Here is a 21070-nt window from a genome sequence, read left to right on the forward strand (position 1 = left end):
TATTCACTGTGCTATCTATCTGTCTCTCTCATGTTCTTTTGCCAGTGAGAAAGGTTCCATATATAAAACAAATCGCAAAAGCACTTAATTTCAGAGTTGAAAGTAGTGTTCTAATTGGCACTTGAGTAGGAATTATCTCAATATCAATAATAAATGCCGACCATCTGTATGGGAATACTTGTAGTAAAAAGAAAATCTGCTCTTCAGATAGCCTCTGGGGTAACTTAATGTCTCTTTCATACAAGTATTTCAATTTAAGGAAGCTTTGCTCATTGGGAATAAGGAAAATTAATCTGAAACCTCATTCAAATGTCAACATTTCCAATCCTTGAAAACATCTAGCATGCTTCATGATCACATATTAACAGATTCACATATTGTATTAAGTCTAGACCTCTCTTAACATGGTCTCCTTGTCCTCCTCTCCAAGTTGTCCATGGCAACTTGTCAATATTCCTCCTAAAAGATGACATCCAGAACTGAACACTGTCCTATTGAGATGTTCTGAATGGGGAGGATGACAAAATGATTACTGTCTCCCTCGCACTAGATGCTCTATTTATTTAAAAAAAAGCCTTAGAGTACATTAGGAATTTTTTTTTTTTTTACTGTAATGTCACAGTGTTGAGTCTCAAGTCCTCCCAAATATTTTTCGGATGAACTATTTTCTAGTGATGCCTTTCTCATCCTATAAGCCCTTAAGCCCAAGTGTAGGACTTTATATTTACTTTTATGATATTTCATTTTTATTAGATTTTAACCTTTTGTTTTAGACTGTCAAGACATTTTTGCAGTGCTACTTTAACAATATAACTGTAACTGTTAGAGTTTTTCCCCTACTCCATTATCATTTATATAGTCTGTATCTATCTATAGTTAGATATAGATAGATATGTATCTATCTATAGTTATACATCTATATCTATATGTGTCTGTTATCTCCCCTTGCTAAATTATTATTTTTTTAAGAGCAGGAACTGTTTTATGCTTATTTTTTGTACCCCTAGCACACAGTATAATAGCATATTTGATGATGTTTTTGTATTATTTTAGTGATGTCCAACTTTTCATGACCTCATTTGGTCTTTTCTTGGCAAAGATTGTCAATATTCCTCCTAAAAGGTGACATCCAGAACTGAACACTGTCCTACTGAGATGTTCTGACTGGTTTGACATTTCCTCTTCCAGCTTTATTTGACAGATAAGGAAACTGAGGCAACCAAGGCTAAGTGACTTGCCTGGGGTCACACAACGTTAGGAAGTGTCTGAGTTCATATTTAAACTCCAGTCTTTCTCACTCCAAGCCTGCCACTCTATCCACTGTGCCATCTAGTTGTCCTTGGAAGCATATAGTAGATACCTGATAAATTATTGTGGGTAAATTAATTGACTTTGGATTCTGGGCAATAACTTTCTTTTCTAGTCTGTGTCTTCTGTAAATCTTAAAAGTGATATGTTAAAATTCTATGTGTTTGCATTAAAATAATTGAGTATAGTGAAAGGAACATGACCATTGGGCGAAGCACTGCTACACACTATTTATTAGTTGTATAATTTTGGGGAAAGCATTGAACTTATCTTGATTTCAATTTCCTCATCTCTAAAATGAAGGAGTTAGACTAGTTTTGCTCAATAATATTTAAATTCTATTATTCATATCATTTAGGAACAGAAACAAAATCTTTTTGTAACTCAAATTGACACAGATGTGAAATTGACATTATGATCATTCATGTATATCAAGGAGGCAGCTAAATAGTGCAGTGGATAAAGCACTGTACTTGGAATCAGGAAGACCTGAATTCAAATTCAGCTTCAGGAACTTACTGGTTATATAATCCTGGGCACATCCTTTAACCTCTGTTTGCCTCAGTTTCTCCAATTGTAAAATGTGGATAACAACAGTACCCACCTCCTAAGGCAATGATAATGAGATAATGATTATAAATCACTTAGTGCAGTACCTGGAATATGTATAAATGTTTATTTTCTTCCCTTTCATGATTAAGGAACTCATTTTGTTTTTTATTTCACAAGGTAGTTGAGTTTTTTTGGGGGGGGATTAGTGTAAAATATCATTTGTCTGGACCTTTATGTTCAATGTTACAATATAGCATCAGTGAGTCCTGTTTCTTACACAACCTAGATAACTTTGCATAAGAAATGCATGGCTAATGCCTATCCCTTACTGTGGCCAATAATTTCATAATCCATATTGCTGCATGATGAAAGATTGTGAATTGTGGGTGTAATCTATAACTCTTAAAGTGCATATCCCATTAATGGAGGGGCTAAACAATAGGTACCATCTTTTCATGTGAAGTCACAGAAAAATGTTTTAAATTTTAGTAGCTCATCTAATTCAGAATAACTAATCTATTTCACTATAGCAGAGTCTGAGCAACAGGTGATGATAGTTCAACATGGGTCTTCAAGATTTCTTTGTGGAAAAACTATGGAGAAATTTTCACAGGTCAACCTATATAGCAGAAAAATAAGTCAAAAGAACATTGGCAAATATCTGGTGTAATTGAATTGTTTAGTCACTTAAGTTTTTAATTCATTATTTTCATAGTGTATATTCATCTACTCCTAAATTATGAAGTAGATGTAAGTGTTTTATAAAGATTAAATGAAATAATGATCATTAAGTACTTTATAAACCTTAAAATGTTATACAAATACCATTTATCATCATCATCATCATCATCATCATCATCATCATCATCATCATCATCATCACTTTCAGACTCTAGTTACTGGGCCTCCAGTCTGGAGATGATTTTGTTCTCTGAGTCTTCTACTGCATTTTTGCTAAACTCAAGTAATGTTTATAGATCAACGTAGGGGTATGCTGGTAAATATTTAACAACTAGATCCTCAAAAAAAGAGCATGCACACATACTTTTGAGTTTAATCTGTATTATTAACATTTTCTTAAGTCCAGATAATCAACAAGATAATAACCTGAGCCCTAATTTGTAGTGATTTCTGATATAAACATGATATAAACTGGATCCCGCTAACTTCTGGGTAGACTCCACTTTTGCATTGCTTCTTATTTTCTACCACAATCATATAGTCCTACCTAAAAAGTAACTATAGTATACCAAGCATTTCTTCTGATAATATCAAATAGATTTGTACAAATTAATATAACAATTTTTGTTAAGTCCTATGACAATCGCTTATGATATTATTTCCAGGAACACATCACTGTTGAGTTGCCCATATATTGATACCTCTTTTTTGAAGTGGGAGCTCCAGAATAAGCCCAATTGTTGTGATTCAGATCAACAAATTCTAGGTTAAATCTCCTATTACATTATCATCATAGTTTTTTTAAAACTCTGTTTATATTAGTTCTTTATCCATAAAATAGAAACACACTGATGAATACAATGGCAAACCATACTAGTGTCTTTGCCAAGAAAACCCCAAATGGGATCATGAAGAATTGGACATAACTGAAAATGACTCAACAACAAACGCAGTGTCAACATCAGAACCACACCACAAATCACAATCATCATAAAGGGAGGAGAACCAATCCAAATACCTATTAATGCCTTCACTGTCTTGTGTCTTCTTCTCATGGTGTAGTAAAGAGTCCAAAAGATCTAGTTTCACAATCTAGATGAGCCAATTCCTATCTTGTATGACACTGAGAAATTACTTAGTTTCTTCAGACTCTTATCTATAAAATGAGGTTGGGATGGATTACCTTTCAAGTCTTATTCAGCTCTAAATCTATGACTTTCTGACCTTGCACTTGCTCAATACCCTCCCATCCAAGTAACAACAGTTTCAACTGTTTTTGGATAACTCACTTCTGCCTCTTTTTGGATAACTCTTGCCTAATTGCTCTATCATTTCTCCACTCATTTGAAATAAATTTGGTCTTCCTTAATACTAACTGCCATATATCAGTCATACTGCTATTTCTTGAAATAATAAATGTTTCTTGCAATTGCATTGAATTACTTTTAATCTCAGATGTTCCAGTAGCAGAGAGAATTGTGGAGGGAAGTTTACCCTTGACAGTCTTAAGTGACAAATGCCTGTATACTCTTCATGGTCCAGCCTCACATAGTCCTGTCTCCTAATAGTAGTATCATTAATAATGATGATGATGTGGTGATAATGATGATGTACCCTGATGATGGTGATAGGATGTATATAGCATGCTATGGTTTGTAAATCATTGTATGTATATTATCTCATTATTTCCATTTTGTAGATAAGAAAACTGAAGTTAAAAGATGTTTAAAGTAATTTGCCTTGGGTCACACAGCTAGTAAGTATCTGAAGTAGTATTTGAACTCAGATCTTCCTGTCTCTAAAACCAGAATGGACTATCTACTTGTTGCAAAAATAGGGACCGCTCATTTTGTTTGGGTTGCCTTTAAAGGCTAATACCTTTGACTAACTGACAATTTGCTGTGCTCTCAAGATTTGGTCAAAAGGTCCTTTAAGAAATCTAACCTGTGGTTTTTAAAAAGTGTTCTGGGGCTATTAATGACAAGTAATCAAGAGCATAGGGTTGAGACATATTTATAAAGGAAAGTGATAGAAAAGCAAAAGACATTAAATTAACAAAATATTTTTAAAAGATAAATGACCAAATAGAACTTTTTCTTGGAAGAAATTCTCTCTCTCTCTCTCTCTCTCTCTCTCTCTCTCTCTCTCTCTCTCTCTCTCTCTCTCTCTATATATATATATATATATATATATATATGTAAGGATTGATACATACATACATGCTGGCTGTTATATCTCAAGATTCTTTAAAGCATTTTACATAAATTATCTGTTTTGGCCTTCATAACAATTCTATAAGCTACATATGACAAATGTTATTATCCCTACTTTACAGATGAAGTAATTGGTTTAGATTGAAGTGAATTGGGATTCAAACCAACCTTTCTCCTAAGTCCAGATTTTGTCCACTTTTGCTATACCACAGCTGCTTTTCAAAGAAAAACAAATGGGGAGGAGTAGGAAACTAAGGCTATGGGGACAAATTAATTTCTAATTTTCCTCAATCTGGCCCTGTTTATGTATTGAAGTCTCCATGTGTATCCAGAGCAGTAGAAGAATGATTGAGTTTGGCCAGAAATAAACAGTGATTTTTAGATTTATAAAAAAACGTTAAAAAAAAAAACCCAACCAAATCCCAAACCAAAAAAACAAACAGGAAATGTAATACAGGGTGACTAATAAATAAATAATCTTATGGAAATCATTGTAAGTTAAGGCTTCTCTATTCCAAAGAGAATTCTTTTAGATAGCTTACCATTTGTCAAGCGATCAAATAAGAAGATGTCAAAATCCCACGTTCCCACTTTGGAGAGCATATGCTGAAAATACAAATAGAAAACAGCAGAACAGATGAGTAATGTTACAGATTGTAAAACTGACTTTGATAAATAATTACATTAAACAATAAAAAAGTGCTAAGTTTTTATACAGTTGAAGCCTCATAGGCACATTCTCTTAAAAATTGGGTTCCAAAAGAACAAATCCTAATCCTAATAGAAGAGTCTATCTTTTTACCTTATTTGAATTTATTTGTATAAATGTGGTCCAAATGGCAAGCTACAATCAACAGCCCTGGTTAGAAATCTTATCTTTAACTAAAAATGACATCAAAACCAGTAATGAGCACAGAATAGTTTATTCAATAAATATTGGGAGATTGAGTTCTTGATTATTGAGGCTAAGGGAGCAGACATGTAGGATGTAATTTTAAAATTATTTTGCTTTGAAATATATTAATCCAAAAATAGCATTTTTGATGTTCCAGTAGTTTATAATATTTCAAGGAAAATAATGAATACTTTGAAAACTTCAATTCTGAAGGACCTGAAGAGTGATCTCAGTTCTCATCTTCCCTCTTTGTTTTAACTCATTCTTACTAATTCAGCTTATTACATTTTAAGAAGAAGAAGCATCATCCCTTAGACTGACTCAAAATACAGATATATAGGACTGATGATAAAAGTTTACATTTATGTGATGTGTCTCAGTTTGCAAACTTCCATCACTAGCCAGTGGTCAATTGGGTTTTTTTTATTGTGGTATCATATTGCCAAATTTCTTCTTTTTTCTACTACAGCCTATTAAATAGGAACCATGGAACCATGCTAAGTATTAGGGATACTAAAAGAAAAAAATGAAAGAATTCCTGAGAGTATATATGGGCAAAATACAAAGTAAAAGTTTATTTATCTACTATTTATCTATATATCAATCTGTCCATTTTGGGGGAAGTCAGGGTGGGGATTTCTAACAAGTGGGTTGTTTTCAGCCAGGTATTATAGAAATTTTTATGAAACTACTTGGAGAAACTTTTCTGAATTTCTTCAAGAACTCTAGTCAATAATATTTGGAGAGTTATGGTACAAAGGATTTGAATTTAAAGGAATTCCAACTGGAATTTGGAAGAAACTGGAAGAAACTACCCTTCTCTATTTAGGAATGGTATATATAAATAGGAATTTGGTAATTAAATTAGGAATATAAATATATATTTATAACATAAATTGAAGTGGAGGATTTACTAGGTTAATTTAAGGGTAAAAAAATCTGGCTGGATAATTCATCATGGCAAAAACATTTGGCGAATCAAAATTCACTTGATAATTGCCAACTCTCCATTCCACTTTGTGCTGTACAAATAAACTCAGACTTTGAGCATAGAGTTGTTGCAGGGGAAAATATTAGGTGATCCTCAGGGGAAAATATTGAGTGCTCTTTGGACTCTTCTGTTTTAGAGTAGTTAGTTAAGACATAGTGTAGCCCATTACACTTCGGAGAAAGGGCACTACAGAAAAAGGCTTCCTACCCTTGCCTGGCCCAGGTAATCTTCATCCAAGAAGTGTAGAGGGGTTGGAGGTATAGCTCCTCGGAGTAGCCGGGATGCATGGAAATATCTTTGAAAGCTCAGCAATCTTTTTACTTTCTTCTTGGTACCAATTTCCCCTGAGTGTGCTGTGTCTATGAAAAGAGATTAGAGAGAGGAAATTGTAATGAAAAACAAAGGGATGCAAGACTATCCTTAAAAATTAACATTACTTACAAATACAGATGTTGTGGGATTTGGTAGGGGGTGAGGTGAGGAGAGAAAGTAAACTTACAATTTTGTTGGTATAGTGATTGGTGTAGTTGTACATACTAATGAGGAAACTTCCTGTACCAATGCAGATAGCTACCTCTTCTGAAGTTGTCTGGGGATACTGAGAGATCAAAGAAACTAAAAGCAAAAGGATTTGATTTTTAGATTCTTATAAAAACTATACAATGATCCCAAAGTTTTCCTAAAAACTTATGATGTATTTGTGTAAATAATTGGATAAAACGACAAATTTCATATAGATACAGTGTTTTCTTATAGTATCACTGATAAAATATAGGCTTCTTGTTGTGTTCAGTCATTTTTCAGTCATGTTTGATTCTTTATGATCCCATTTGGATTTTCTTGGCAGAGATACTAGAGTGACTTGCCATTTCCTTTTCCAGATCATTTTACAAATGAGGAAATTGAGGAAAACAGGGTTAAGTGACTTGCTCAGGATCACACAGCTAGTAAGTAGTGTCTGAGCTCAAATTTGAACTCAGGGCTTAACTTTAGGCTTTCTATCCACTGCAATGCTTAACTGCCATGTGATTATTCTTTTGGTACAAAAATTAATATTTATCATGTCATACATTTATTACAAAGGTACAAGAAAAATATCACTACTTAGAGACATAAATGCTTTAGGATTTTTGGTCTGAGTGGAACCTTTAGCTGAAACAACTATTATCATGGGTTAGTTGGGACTATTGATCTTCAACTTTTAATTTCTGTGACCAATAGGAGAAAAAGAAAATATTATATCTGTTTATAGTTGAGGAAATTGAGACAGAGGAAGAATGGTTATGATTATTTCCATTCTATATGAAGTCCCTATTATGTGCTATGAATACTGTGAGACAATAACAAATACCTAATAATTAGATTTCTAAAATAAATTAAGACTTCCTGGAACCCACCAAAGATTCTATAAAGTACAGGCTTCTTTTTTTCCCCCTTTAGGAGACAATCTGAGTTAAGTGACTTGCCCAGGCATATAGCTAGTATGTGTCTGAGGTGGGATTTGAATGGAAATTCTCTTGATTTCAGGGCTAATGCTTTATCCACTGTGCCATCTAGCTGTCTCAAGTGAAAACTTCTTAAAGAAAATATACTCTTTGATTAGTGGCCATGGGAGACTGATTTTGCTAGCAAGGATTTAACTAATTACATAAAATTACATAATTTAAAAGAATTTGAAAGACATTTGTAGCATATTACATATAATTTTGTTTTATTATATTGTATATTATATTTCTAAATAAAATTTAAAATTGCATTATATTTATAATTATATTTTAATTGAAAATTATATATAATCATATGTAATTAATATACTACATATGTCTTCCAAATGGCTTTTATATCAAGCCATTTGGAAGAAAGCATGTTGAATGGACCTTCTGTAGAGGATCTACATTTGGGAGGACAGGAAGAAGAAATATGGATAGGTTGCTTTGTATTGTTGGAATGAGTGTCCACTTTAACAAGGTCACAAATCCATTCAAGTATCAAAGTAAATCTTCCAATTAAAATGTAATAATAGAAATGATTGGCAGAAATGCTATTAATTACATATTGATATCAAGGTATACTTTAGCCCTGCTGAAACTTTAGCCATTTCCTCAGGTTCCCATCCATTCTTTTCCAAAGAAAGCAGTATGGTATACTCAACTTTGAAAATGAAGCAGGTTTCCTATAACTCTTTGCTTCATGTCCTGATTCAAGGATGATTTAAGTTTTTGGTTAATCAAATTTACTATTTATAATGACAGGACAGTAGTTTGAATAACAGAAAACCTAGAAAGAAAGGGATGGAAAAGTTTCCATATATATACTTATCAACCTAGTGATAATGAACAGTTAAAAATAGTAAAGTTTCCCTAGATTACTTATGCAAAGGAAGTTGGAAAACCCAAAACTAGATAATTTAGGAGGAAATACATACATATACATGCATCTTATACTTGTAATAACTTGATAGTAGAGAAGAAAATGCTTTTTTAATAAAAAAAATCTAGATAATTGCCTCTTTTAAATTATGGTCATCATCTTGAAATGAAGCACCTTGAAATGAGGTTTGGGAATACTTATACATGAAAAATATTAGCTTTATGCTTCTGAGGCAACTGGGTGGCATAGTGGATAAAATACTGGAACTGGATGTAGGAAGCTCTTAACTGATATCCAACTTTAAACATATTAGCTCTGTATCCTTTTGTCCACTCCCCCAGTCACTTCTGCTGTTATCAGTTTCCTTGTCTATAAAATGGGGATAATAGCAGCACCTATCTCCAGGTTTGTTGTGAAGATTAAATGAACTAACATGAAAAACGTTTTGCAAAAAGTGTTATATAAATGCTGTTATTTTTCTTCTTCTTTGTTCTATCATTGGGTCCTTCCTATTTTCATCCAAGGTTAATACTGAGGTGGCTTGGCAATAAAATAAATTTTTGATGTAGCAGGAGACAGTGACAGAGAAATAGAAACCAAAACAGATAGATAGACACACACAGAGTGACACACAAACACACACACACACACACACACACATAGACATATTAATATAATAATATTCTAATCTGCTAAATCCTATGAAATATTTTTAATTTTCTGAAAAATCCTCTATTCTGATGAATTCAAAGAAATTTTCCAATGTATCTAGTGTATGGCAAGGAAATGATCTGTAGTTTCCTTGGGAACAATGACCATCTCAGTAGTTAAAAAATTGTAGGGAATAACAACAATTCTAAATATTGTATTTATGTGATAGAAATAGGAGCATCCAATCAAATCTCAAAAGTGATGCAAAGATGGCATAAAACAAGATATTGAAAGAAGAATAATTTCTTTCTGAAATTTCACAGAATCACAAAATCTTAGAGATGGAAGGTAACTTGGGAAGACACCTAGTTCAACATTACCTTTTCTCTCCCCTCCCCCTTCCTCTTCAAGGAATGAATACTCTTTATAGCACTCCCAATAAAGGTCATTCAGCTTCTTCTGGAAGATCTTCAGGGACAGGAAACTTGTTATCTTTTCAGGAAGCCTGTTCTATTTCTGAACAGCTCTAATTATTAGGAAGTTTTCTCATATTGAGCCAAAATTTGCCTTGCTTATAATTCTACTTACTGGTCCTGCTTTTGCCTTCTAGGGCCAAGCAGAATCATCCTAATCTCTTTTCTAATTTGACAACCTTTCAAATATCTGAAAGACAACTGTTATCCTCACCTCCCCCCAAAATATGACCATTTTTAGACTAATCATCCCTAGTTCTTTCAAGGAATCTGTATAGCCTATAGGAAGTCTTTTGATAATCCTGGTTCCCTCTTCTCTGTAAAGTTAATAATACATTTTTCCAAATTTGTAATTGGATGTAATACTTCAGATTTAGTTTGATAAGGATAGAATTGAGTAGTCTTTCTTAGTTCATTACTTTCATAATTTAATAAAATTTATTTTTTATACCACTATCATTTCCCAATAACTTCAATGCCCTCCATAGAGCCTTCTCTTTTAATAAAGAAAAATATCATTTCCCAATAATTCCATTACTATCGATAGGAACTTTCTCTTTTAACAAAGAAAAATAAGGAAGCAAAACTAATTCTCAAAGTGAGTACTGAGCAAATTACTTGAATAAGGTAGCCCAGTGGCTATGTAAGATAACAGATAAAACAATCTAAAGAGCATATTAATATCTTGATCATATAAGAACAACAAAAGGAGGGCCTTTTAGCATTTTAGAGAGATCATCCAAGGTGGCAATGACTGGTTTCTGAACCCCAAACTAGGACATATTTCTTTTTCTGCTATATCTAGGGTTCAAAAAAAAAGGGTTCAAAACTTGATCCCTTCTATTAGCTACTATATGACCCTAGTTAGTTATTTCACTGTCCATACTAGTGCCATAGTGTCTCTACCAATAAAAAGCTTTGGACAATCCCTTCTCAGGTACCATCCAACTCTTTAAAATATATTTTTATCATAATTTTATTTTCAGTTCTTCATTTTCTCCTTCCCTCCTTCTTGTACCCCACCATGGAGAGAGTAAGAAAAAAAAAACCTTCTATAATAAATATGAATATACATGCAAAACAAGTTGCCATGAGCAAAAAAGGAAAAAAAAATGAAAAGAAAATATGCTTCAATCTTCTCTTCAGAATAGGCAATTATTTTGGTATTTACTTAAGGAACAAGACATACGGTTTTTTTGTTTTGTTTAGTTTTGTATTTTTTTTTTTTTTTTTTTTTTTTACAAAAGACATGCTTAGTGAATAGTACTGCTTATGCAACTGAAATTGAGACTGAAAAAATCTAGAACTTGAGAGATTTGTGAGAAAATGTAGAAGAGTCACACAGGAAAGATAGGGTACAGAGAGGCTGCAGTTTGAATCCTTAAGAAGGAATATCCATACCTAAGAAATCATAGATAATTTTAGGTATTCTAAATAAGTATTCCCAATGTTCAAGACTAAACATGCATATTCTAATACATGTATGCTAATAGATGATCTAATAGTCATCTGATTATAGTATAGTTCTTTCAGAAGGAATGCCTTAGAATTATTTATGCAAATAATAGGGCTTAAAGTGCTAAAGATTGTGCCTAACTTGATACTCTTTCAATGCTTTTTTTTTTTTTTTTTTTTTTTTTTTTTTTTTTTTTTTAAGGTGGTAGGCAGGGTATTTAATAGGGAAGAAAAAAAGGAAGGAAGGAAACAAGACTTTATTAAAGGTGTATTGTGTGTCAGGCACTATGTTAAGTGTTTTATAAATATCTCATTTGATACCTTGGAGGTAGGTACTATTATTATCTCCATTTTACCGAAGAGGAAACTGGCACAAAGAGTTTTTTTTAAGGTGACTTCCCCAGGGTAATACAGCTAATAAGCGAGACCAGATTTGAACTCAGATTTTTTCTGACTCCAGGACTAGAACTCTATCTATTATGCCATCTACCTGCTTCAATTCAACAAGATAATATTAATTCACTTATTGAATAACATTTAGCTACCAGCCAATAGTATAATACAGAGGAGAGTCAAGTGACTTGGGTTCAAAACTGGATCCCTTCTATTAACTACTATATGACCCTACTTAGTTATTGCAGTGTCCATACTAGTGCCGTAGTGTCTCTACCTATAAAAAACTTTAGACAATCCCCTCTCAGGTACCATCCAACTCTTTAAAATATATTTTTATCGTAATTTTATTTTCAGTTCTTAATTTTCCCCTTCCTTCTTTCTTGTACCCCACCATTGAGAGAGTAAGAAAAAAAAAACCCTCTATAATAAATATGAATATACATGCAAAACAAATTGTCACATAGCCATGAGCAAAAAAAGAAAAAAACAAAAATGAAAAGAAAATATGCTTCAATCTTTTCTTCAGAGTGGACTTCAGAGATCATTAATTCTCTATTTGGAGGTGGATATCACATTTATTATGAGTCCTTTGAAATAGTGTGCTGATTAGAGTGCCCAAGTCTTTAAAATTCATTATCTTTACAATACTGAAATCATTGTATAAATTGTTCTTTTGTTTTTTTTGTTCACTTCATTTTGCAATTCCTATAAGTTTTTTGGAACACAAGAGGCAATGGAGGAATGGCAGAAGCACAGGGCTAATAATTAGGAAATCTGAGCATTAGTCTTAGTTCTGTAATAGACTTACTATACGACTTTAAACAAGTCACATTACTCTTCTTATTCTTAGTTCTCTCACATGCAAAAGGAGGCAGATGGACTTAGTTGGTATCTAAGGCTTCATTCAGCTCTTAACATTCTATAATTTCAAACATTATGTAGGATATCTGCCCATGAGGAGATTAAAATATTGATGAAGAAATACATATATAGATACATTTATAATTAATGGGCTGGATACTACTCCATAGTATCACCAACACATTATGACATAATAAAATTCTAAATTGTACAAAAAAGACAATTAGACCTCCAGAAAATCTGACCTCATGAATATGATTTGTGTGGATGATCAGCAAATAGATATAATTATTTGTTGTTGTTTAATCATGTCCAACTCTTTGTGACTCCATTTGGGGTTTTCTTAGCAAAGATGCTGGCGTAGTTTGCTATTTCCTTTTCCAGTGGATTAATTTTGTTAGGCAATCATAGGTAAAGTAATTTGGCCAATGTCACACAGCTAAGAAGTATCTGAGACTGGACTAGAAAATTCAGGTTTTCCTAACTCCAGGCTTAGTGCTTTACCCACTCTGAGCCACTTACTGTCCCAAGTACAATACTTGAACAAAATATTGAGCAATCAAAAGTGTGATGATATGCTGTCTTGCATTTGTCATAGTATCTCTTATGGGGGAAAATAAATGTGATATACCAAACAAAATATTTTCTTGAGAATCAACCAAAAAAGGTATCTAAACTGAATTTTGTGAATGCAAGTGGTTTTGAATATGATTTTACATAAAATAATAAGTGGATCTGAACATATATTTATATAAGACAATAATCCTTTACTTTAAAAAATTATTCATTTAAAATTTAAATATAAAATGAGAAAAGAAAAAAAAACATTTCATGTATACAGTAGAACATAAAAAGGATTCAATATGAAACAATACATTTCCATTTCAAATTATTTCCTTTTTTGAAAACCTATAAGGTAAATCAACACTAAACATTGTATATGATAGTACTGTATATATTGACTGTACATGATAATTATATGTAATATTTATTAAATTTTTATTATTTTTATGGGGAATAGCTTATGTTTCTAGTGTGCTTTAAGCTTTGCAAGGTATTTTTCTCACAATAGCCCTGAGATAGATGGTAAAAATGTCAATATTCTTTTTTATAAATTAATAAATTGAGATTCAAGAGCTAACAATTATCCAGGGTCATATAAAAAATAAGTCTGAATCAAGTCTTAGAGTTAGGTCTTTTGAATCCAAGACCAGATCTATCTGTATTATGCTGAGAGTAGGACTGAGTTGGCCATTTCTCCTTCAATCTTCATTTGGTATAGTTGTAGAAAATGACGCATATAAATGCTTTATTGACTATTTTTGCTATTCCTATGAATGGCACTGAGCCTAGCTGTTAAACTGACATTCTGCTCACATAAAAAAAAAAGAAGAAAAGACTTTTATGAATATCACAAATATGTACACGTAAATACTTTTCTGGCACATTGAGATACTAACTTTAGCATTACGGAATTTATCTTGGCATTTTACAGTATAGTAATTTATAAATTTCACAAGTTTGGCTTGGCTTGAATGCAAGGAATGTTAATAAAAAATTATTTTCACTTTGCGTGCCTTCTTAGTGGAAGTTCTCATCACAGGGGATGAGAAACCTCAGTGAGATGAAAAAGGATACAAACAGAAGGCAACAAAAACCCAACATTTATGTGTATAGCAGGCCATTCAAGACCAATTGTTTCTAAGCCTTTGTTAATTAAACTTTTTGGACACACTATGTGAAGAGTTCTCTCCAAAGTGAAATGGTTAATAACTGGTTCTGGAGTTGCTAAGGGACCACTGAGAACAGAGCTGCAAAGGTTAAGTTGTAAGCTCAGACTCCAGCTGACCTATGGAATTTAACATCAAATGTCTTTGGAGAATGAATATGACCAGATGGTTTTAATAATGTATGAAAACACTTTCCCTCCTAGGGTAATTATTCCATCAAACAGTTTTTGGAATGAGGCTGCCCAGGAGAATGGATGCAAAAAGGAACAAATTTAAGGTTGATGAAGTCTTCAGGTAACCAGCTAAAAAGAGAAACTTCTTGGTTGTGAGATTCTTATTATCAAGTGGTATTTAAAAATAAGAATCCGCTTACATGTAGTGCTAGGCAATTCAATAATAATATACTTTAGATACTTGTAATTATCATTTTAAGTCTCCTAGTCTGAGTCTCAGTGCCCACTGTCAAGTAAAAGAATGCAGTTCCCTGGGAAGAACAGGTGGCTATTTTCTTTCTTTACCATACACCTTTAAAGTGGTCTTTTCCCTGTAAGAGAAAGTTAAATGTCTTCTTAGGGTAGAATGTGGTGGAAGATTTCAGTTTTTTCATAAAGTCCTGTATCCTTCATGTGAACTTATTCAAACTGTAGGTACATGACCCTGGCAGAAGAGCTAAGGAAGTTCTCTAAGAGAGTCAGAATTCTTTTAAAAATATCTCTATGAATTTCAATATCTGAATGTCCAAATGTGGGGGCAAAGCTTAGTAAGAAGTATCTTAAATAGATTACTTTAGAGTTCTGGTAAGAAAGAAGAATGTAGAAAACATAAAAAAAAATAATAAAGAAAAACCCTGTGGGCTTGTAAAACTTGCTTTTAATTCTTTTAGTTGACAAGGTGTACTGTTAGTCTCGGATCATTGTGCTCATTTCATCTTTATAAATGCAGGTGATTTGTTTTCTTGTTTTTATTTACAAGTCTTACTCTAGTCTTTTTGCTATGGGAGCTTAGTACACGAATTTTCTTTCAGACATTTGATTTCAATTGGTCTATAAGGTCTACTTTTATTCACAAAACTTGCCTGGTTGTTTTCAGTCATCTGACTCTTTGTGACCTTATTTGGGCCTTTTTGTGGTGAGATATTGGACTGATTTTTTGTTTCCTTTTTCATCTCATTTTTACAGATGAGGAAACTGAGGAAAACAGGGTTAAGTCACTTGGCTAGGGTCACCAAGATCGTAAGTATTTGAGGCCATATTTGAATTCATGAAAATGAATCTTCCTGATTCCAAGTGCTCCGTCCATTGTATCACCTAGCTGTCCAGGCTAGAATTTGTCTACTTAGAGAGCACCAGTACACATGAATTTTTGTCTTTATTTATTTCTCTTTCTGTTCCTTTCAACTTTTTATTCTTTTTCTAGTAGCCAGACAAGTAGAGAAAGTTGGAACAAAAAAAACCAAGTGTTTTATAGCTACCACAGATTTGATCTCATAAGTCATGTAACCAAACATAAGAGCATTTTTTTTGGGGTAAATCATATGTTTTAGGAAATATATAATAAATTTAATACAATGACCTTTAGCTCCCAAAGCATCGAGCCAAGATATAAAATAAAAAAGTTTCTAAAATTCAGGGGATATAATACATTTAGTTTAAAAAGAAAAAGAAAAAAAATCACTTTGTAAACAAGAAAAATAAAAAGTTTAATTTGAATCTAGAAAATTAAGCTAAAACTCAGGAAGCTACTAAGTTGCATTTCAATCTTCCAAGCTTTAGAACTTAAGAGAAACATTTATTAAAGTCACATGTTATTAGCTTTTCAAAATAGAGAAAAAGGCACTCACGACTCCTTGACAGATGTCACTTGGAGAGGAGCTCAGCTCTAATATTGCCACAGAGTGGGAGAAAGAGGTCTATTTTAAAGGCAGGTTAAAAAATTTCATTTCTCTGGATCTACACTTTAATATGTTAAAACATTTTTAATTGCCAGGTTTTTAAAAAAGTCTCACGACAGTGAAGAGAAAAACAGTATGAATTGGATTGCGGCCCAGGGAAAAATAACACACGAGATCCTTTCTCAGATCACTTGTATAATCTGTCAATCAACAAGCATTTATTAAACTTTCCATGCCAGGTACTCTTCTAGGTATTGCTATCCACTGGAGATATCAGAGTTAAACAAAGTGTTTGAGAAGTAGTAAACAGGGATCAGTGCCTACCTCTACTGATCAACATGCCCCACTAAGTCAAGCTCACTGATTATATTTTGATACTTCATCTATAATTGCTGTCATTACAGTGGGTGAATGTCTACTGTAAATCATAGCTCACCCTTATGAATTCTGAATACCTAACCCAATTTCAAGCCCATTTGAAAGTTGGATTCATTTATAGTTGGAAAAACCTGATTTTCATCTTGCAAGGAAGGAAAAAAGGGCTTAGAAAAGAGGCCTCAAAAACTCATCTGGGCAATTGAAAACTTGTGCATAATCCTATTCTGAATGAACATTTAAATGAATTAGGAAAAAGCAGATCAAATTTCCTTGGTTCTGAGTAAAAAATACATGCCAGGTATGATGTGGTTTTATTGAATCCCATATTTTTGAAAGTTTGAAGTATTTAGTAAATCCTAAATGCAGCTGGGCTTGCTTCTTAGTGTAACTTGGGGACAATAGTTTGTGGTCAGTAAATTGATTTGACCAATCTCTCATTTGATCCAGGTCTCTAGAAGGTTAAGCCCTATTATATTACATTCTTAAAATGTATATGAAAGAAAAAAATTCCTCTTATTATTTTATGTTTTAATATTTCAACAAGAACAACAACAAATTCTTCAGTTGCTTATTAATATAATAATTTCCACAAAGATGTATAATATAATCTTGAGGAGTAGCTGCTTACCTCTTGAGAACCAATATACATTTTCTTTTCTGAATTTAGTACTGACCATAGAATGAGATCTGGAATAACAACAATCAGTATTTATCTAGTGTCCCCTATGAGCCCAGCACTGTGCTTTACAAATATTTCCTTTGTTGCTCACAGCCACTTTGGGAAGAAGGTGCTATTATTCTCATTTTATAATTGAGGTAACTGATGTAAGTGACTTGCCTGAGATTTCAAGCTAGTAAATGTGTAAGGGTATGTATTCTTGACTTCAGGCCCAATACTCTCATCTAATACACTAGCTGCCTGGAAGGGACGGAGCTCACATCCCATATGGTCCTAATTTCTAATTTTTTTTTAATAGATGAAGAACTTAATGGGTTGGAAGTCAAATGACTTGCCCAAGATCACTCAGGTCGTAAGTAAGCCTATTGCTTAGAGACTAACTTAGTTGAATTCATAAAATAAACTGACATTATATTCATCTATTTCCCTTCTAGTTCAGAAGGCTGCTTGGGTTCTATTTATAATTGAGTAGTCCTGTGAATCTAGTGCAATCAGATCTATCTATATCTATTTGTGACTATAGGTTATTAAGAGTTGCAGAAATTCATAAATATTATTCTGTAAATATACTTTGTTGAATTAGAGGAATTTTTAGAGGGAAGTAGGGAAAACAAGAGACCTGACCTACCAGTCCTTGCACCTTTAGGCCTTGTTGTGGCTCCTTAGGAATTAGTTTTGTCTAGGGAAGTTGACGTTATTAGTAATGTTTTACAATTTCTTAAGGAATCTTATTTTATATCCATGCTTCTGATAGGACATGACAGCTAAAATCTTTTAGAATATATTATGTTGAGTCAAACCAGTCTAATTAAATTCTAGGTAATGAGAAAATGGTGAAAGTACATATCTATTATATCAGAGTGCATGAAATACCCCAGACACCCAATGGACATAACTGAGATGTAGAGAGTATAATAGTTCTTCTATATCACATGCCCAATATTAATAGGATTATATCTGCCAAGAAAATTCAACGTATGTTTCCTCTGGTATCTACTGATAATTTCAGAAATTATAATAATGATGATGATAATAAATAAAAAAAACTTGGGTTTGTGTTGATATTAACAATATCCTTTTCTCCCATCTCACTCTCATTTTTAAAATTAAGAGTGTTTTTTTTTTTTAAAAAGGAAATTCAAAGTTTACTAATTTTTAAGTAACAAAATCAGTAATCAATGTTTAAAAGTGATCAAAGTCAACAACAGTTTTAGTTTTACATTTAATCATATATAGATGCATACTTAGCAATATATACTCATGCTAAAAACTATTTTTGTTGTTGTTCAGTGATTTCAGTTGTTTACAATTCTCTATGCCCCCCATTTGGAGTTTTCTTGACTGGTTTACTATTTCCTTCTCCTGCTCATTTTACAGATGAGGAAACTGAGGCAAACAGGGTCAAGTGACCTACCAGGGTCACACAGTTAGTAAGTATCTGAGTTCAGTTTTGAATTCATGAATATCAATCTTCTTAATTCCAAACCCAACTCTATCTATTACATGATTTAAGTACTCTGAAAACTACTTAATATTACAAAATACTCTAAGTGATTATACTCAAAGGAATCAATTAATATAAAAACATTTTAATAAGTTTATAATTTGGTTGCAGAATTATAGACTCCTATTTTTATATGGTAAATAGCTGGTTTGAAAATGGAAAAATATTTTATGTTTGCCTGTGAAGCATGATATTGACTTAGTCAATTCAGAGCCTTAAAATTACTAAAACATATTCTTGAGTTATCATCATAATTCCCCTGGTTTTTTTTATTTGATATATACACAAGGATCTATGGACTTTTCATAGATTCATACACTCAAAAATAATGTCAAAGCTTATAGTTTGAGCTGGAGGGGGCCCTAGAAGACATCAAGTCTAACCTCATTTTACAAATAAAGAAACTGAGGCACAGAGAGCCTATTCCTAGAACTATTCAGTGATTAAGTTTTTGAAGGAGGATTCATATTCCTACTCTCCAAGGCTTAAAGTCACATAATTAGTGTCTGAGACTGAATTTAAAGCCAGTTCTTTCCTGACTCCAGGTCCAGCATTCTTTCTATCATGCTACATTTCCTTTTTATCTTGCTTTTATGAAATTCTAGTTCACTAGGTCATCTATATTGTCATCATTTCAAAAATGCTGAATAATAATAGCATTCTAATCAGCAAAGACTATAAAAACTAATTTATTTTAGTAATTATAAAATAAAGCTATGAGAGGACCACAAGGAACTTATGCTCATATATGCGCTGTTTGTTCTTATTATAGGACAAGCACTGTGTCTACTAAAAGGATAGTGATCAATTAATTAACTCAGCATCTACTACAGGCAAGATATTAGTTTGGAAGGTAAGGAAGTAGAGGGTAAGGGTTGTTATTTGTTCTTTGTTTTTTGTTCTTGAAGAGGATCTTGTCACTAAGGGGACGCAATAAAGAGCAAGTGGATTTAAGTGAAGGAGGGATATATGAAAGTCACCAGCCTCACTTCTTTTTCAGGATCTAGTGACAAGATATAGATCAGGAAGATTGCCTTGGGGAGGAGAATAAGGAAATAGAAAACCTGGTCCTTGTTCTTTAATAACAATTGCCTAGGGAAACTAAGCAGGACAGTATTGGTAAATGTTTAACATATAGCCCTCTGGGATAAAAATGTATGTACAGTACATTTTAAGGTTTAATTTCCATTGTTAAAATTCTCTCCATCATTTTCTTAAGACTAGATAATTAGCAAAACAACCTCTGGAAGAAAGAGTGAGACTAATGACTTTACAGCAGCTCTGCCTCACTTAAATAAAATTCATGTATTGTCAAGACATCAGCCTTATCATGTCATTGATCTTTAAGAAGGAAGGACCCACATCAAATCATTGTATCCTTGGTCCTTTTTGAGAAGGAAGATGAACAGCAACAAATCATGATATCATTGGTCCTCTTTGAGAATGAAGGATGAACATCACAATAAATCAAGCTCTGATTTGTAGCGTTTTCTAATTTCAGGGTTAAATGATCATACTAAAAACTTAAAAACCAGCTCTCATCAGCCTGTACAAGCTGGTTCCATCATACCTTTGGAACTGGCTCAAGATCTTGTCCAAGAAATTTATAAGAAGATAGGAAAAAGGTAGTAAAATCAAAGCAAATATTTAGGGTAGGAAAAAAGTAACCCCAAATACATGATCTCCTGTAGCTGCACAAAGAATACAAAAGCAATAAGTAATCAAAGAATAGGAATATTGAGAGATGGTAAGGAATTCCATATAGTATAAGATGGTCACCCTGATTACTTCCCAAGTATCTTCTCTTAACACTTCTGGTTTATCAGTGTTTGGGAAAGAGCATTCAGGTGGCAAGATGTTTTTGATGGAGGGTGTCATGGTGAGGGAAAGTTGCCATTCATTCTCTCATCTCCGTGCCTTTCCACTGGCTGCCCCACATAGGCTCTTTCTCTTCACCACTACCTCTTGGCTTTCTAGATTTTAAGATTCAGTTTAAACAAAATCTTCTGAAGGAGATTTTCTTATTTTCCCCTAATTATAGA

General features: G+C 32.9%; 1 protein-coding gene across 2 annotated transcripts in view; it reads right to left on the reverse strand.

Moving 5' to 3' along the window:
* PDE7B (phosphodiesterase 7B) overlaps positions 1-21070 on the reverse strand; it is a 427322-nt gene that overhangs the window by 45135 nt on the left and 361117 nt on the right. For both annotated transcript variants that reach the window (XM_074309766.1, XM_074309764.1), the window contains 2 exons: positions 6848-6999; positions 5297-5360 (listed from right to left, as the gene is read on the reverse strand). In XM_074309766.1, coding sequence (XP_074165867.1) covers positions 5297-5360; positions 6848-6999 — 216 coding nt within the window. The remainder of the gene's footprint in view (positions 1-5296; positions 5361-6847; positions 7000-21070) is intronic.

This window comes from Sminthopsis crassicaudata, chromosome 4 (genome assembly GCF_048593235.1).
Source record: "Sminthopsis crassicaudata isolate SCR6 chromosome 4, ASM4859323v1, whole genome shotgun sequence".
NCBI lineage: Eukaryota > Metazoa > Chordata > Mammalia > Dasyuromorphia > Dasyuridae > Sminthopsis > Sminthopsis crassicaudata.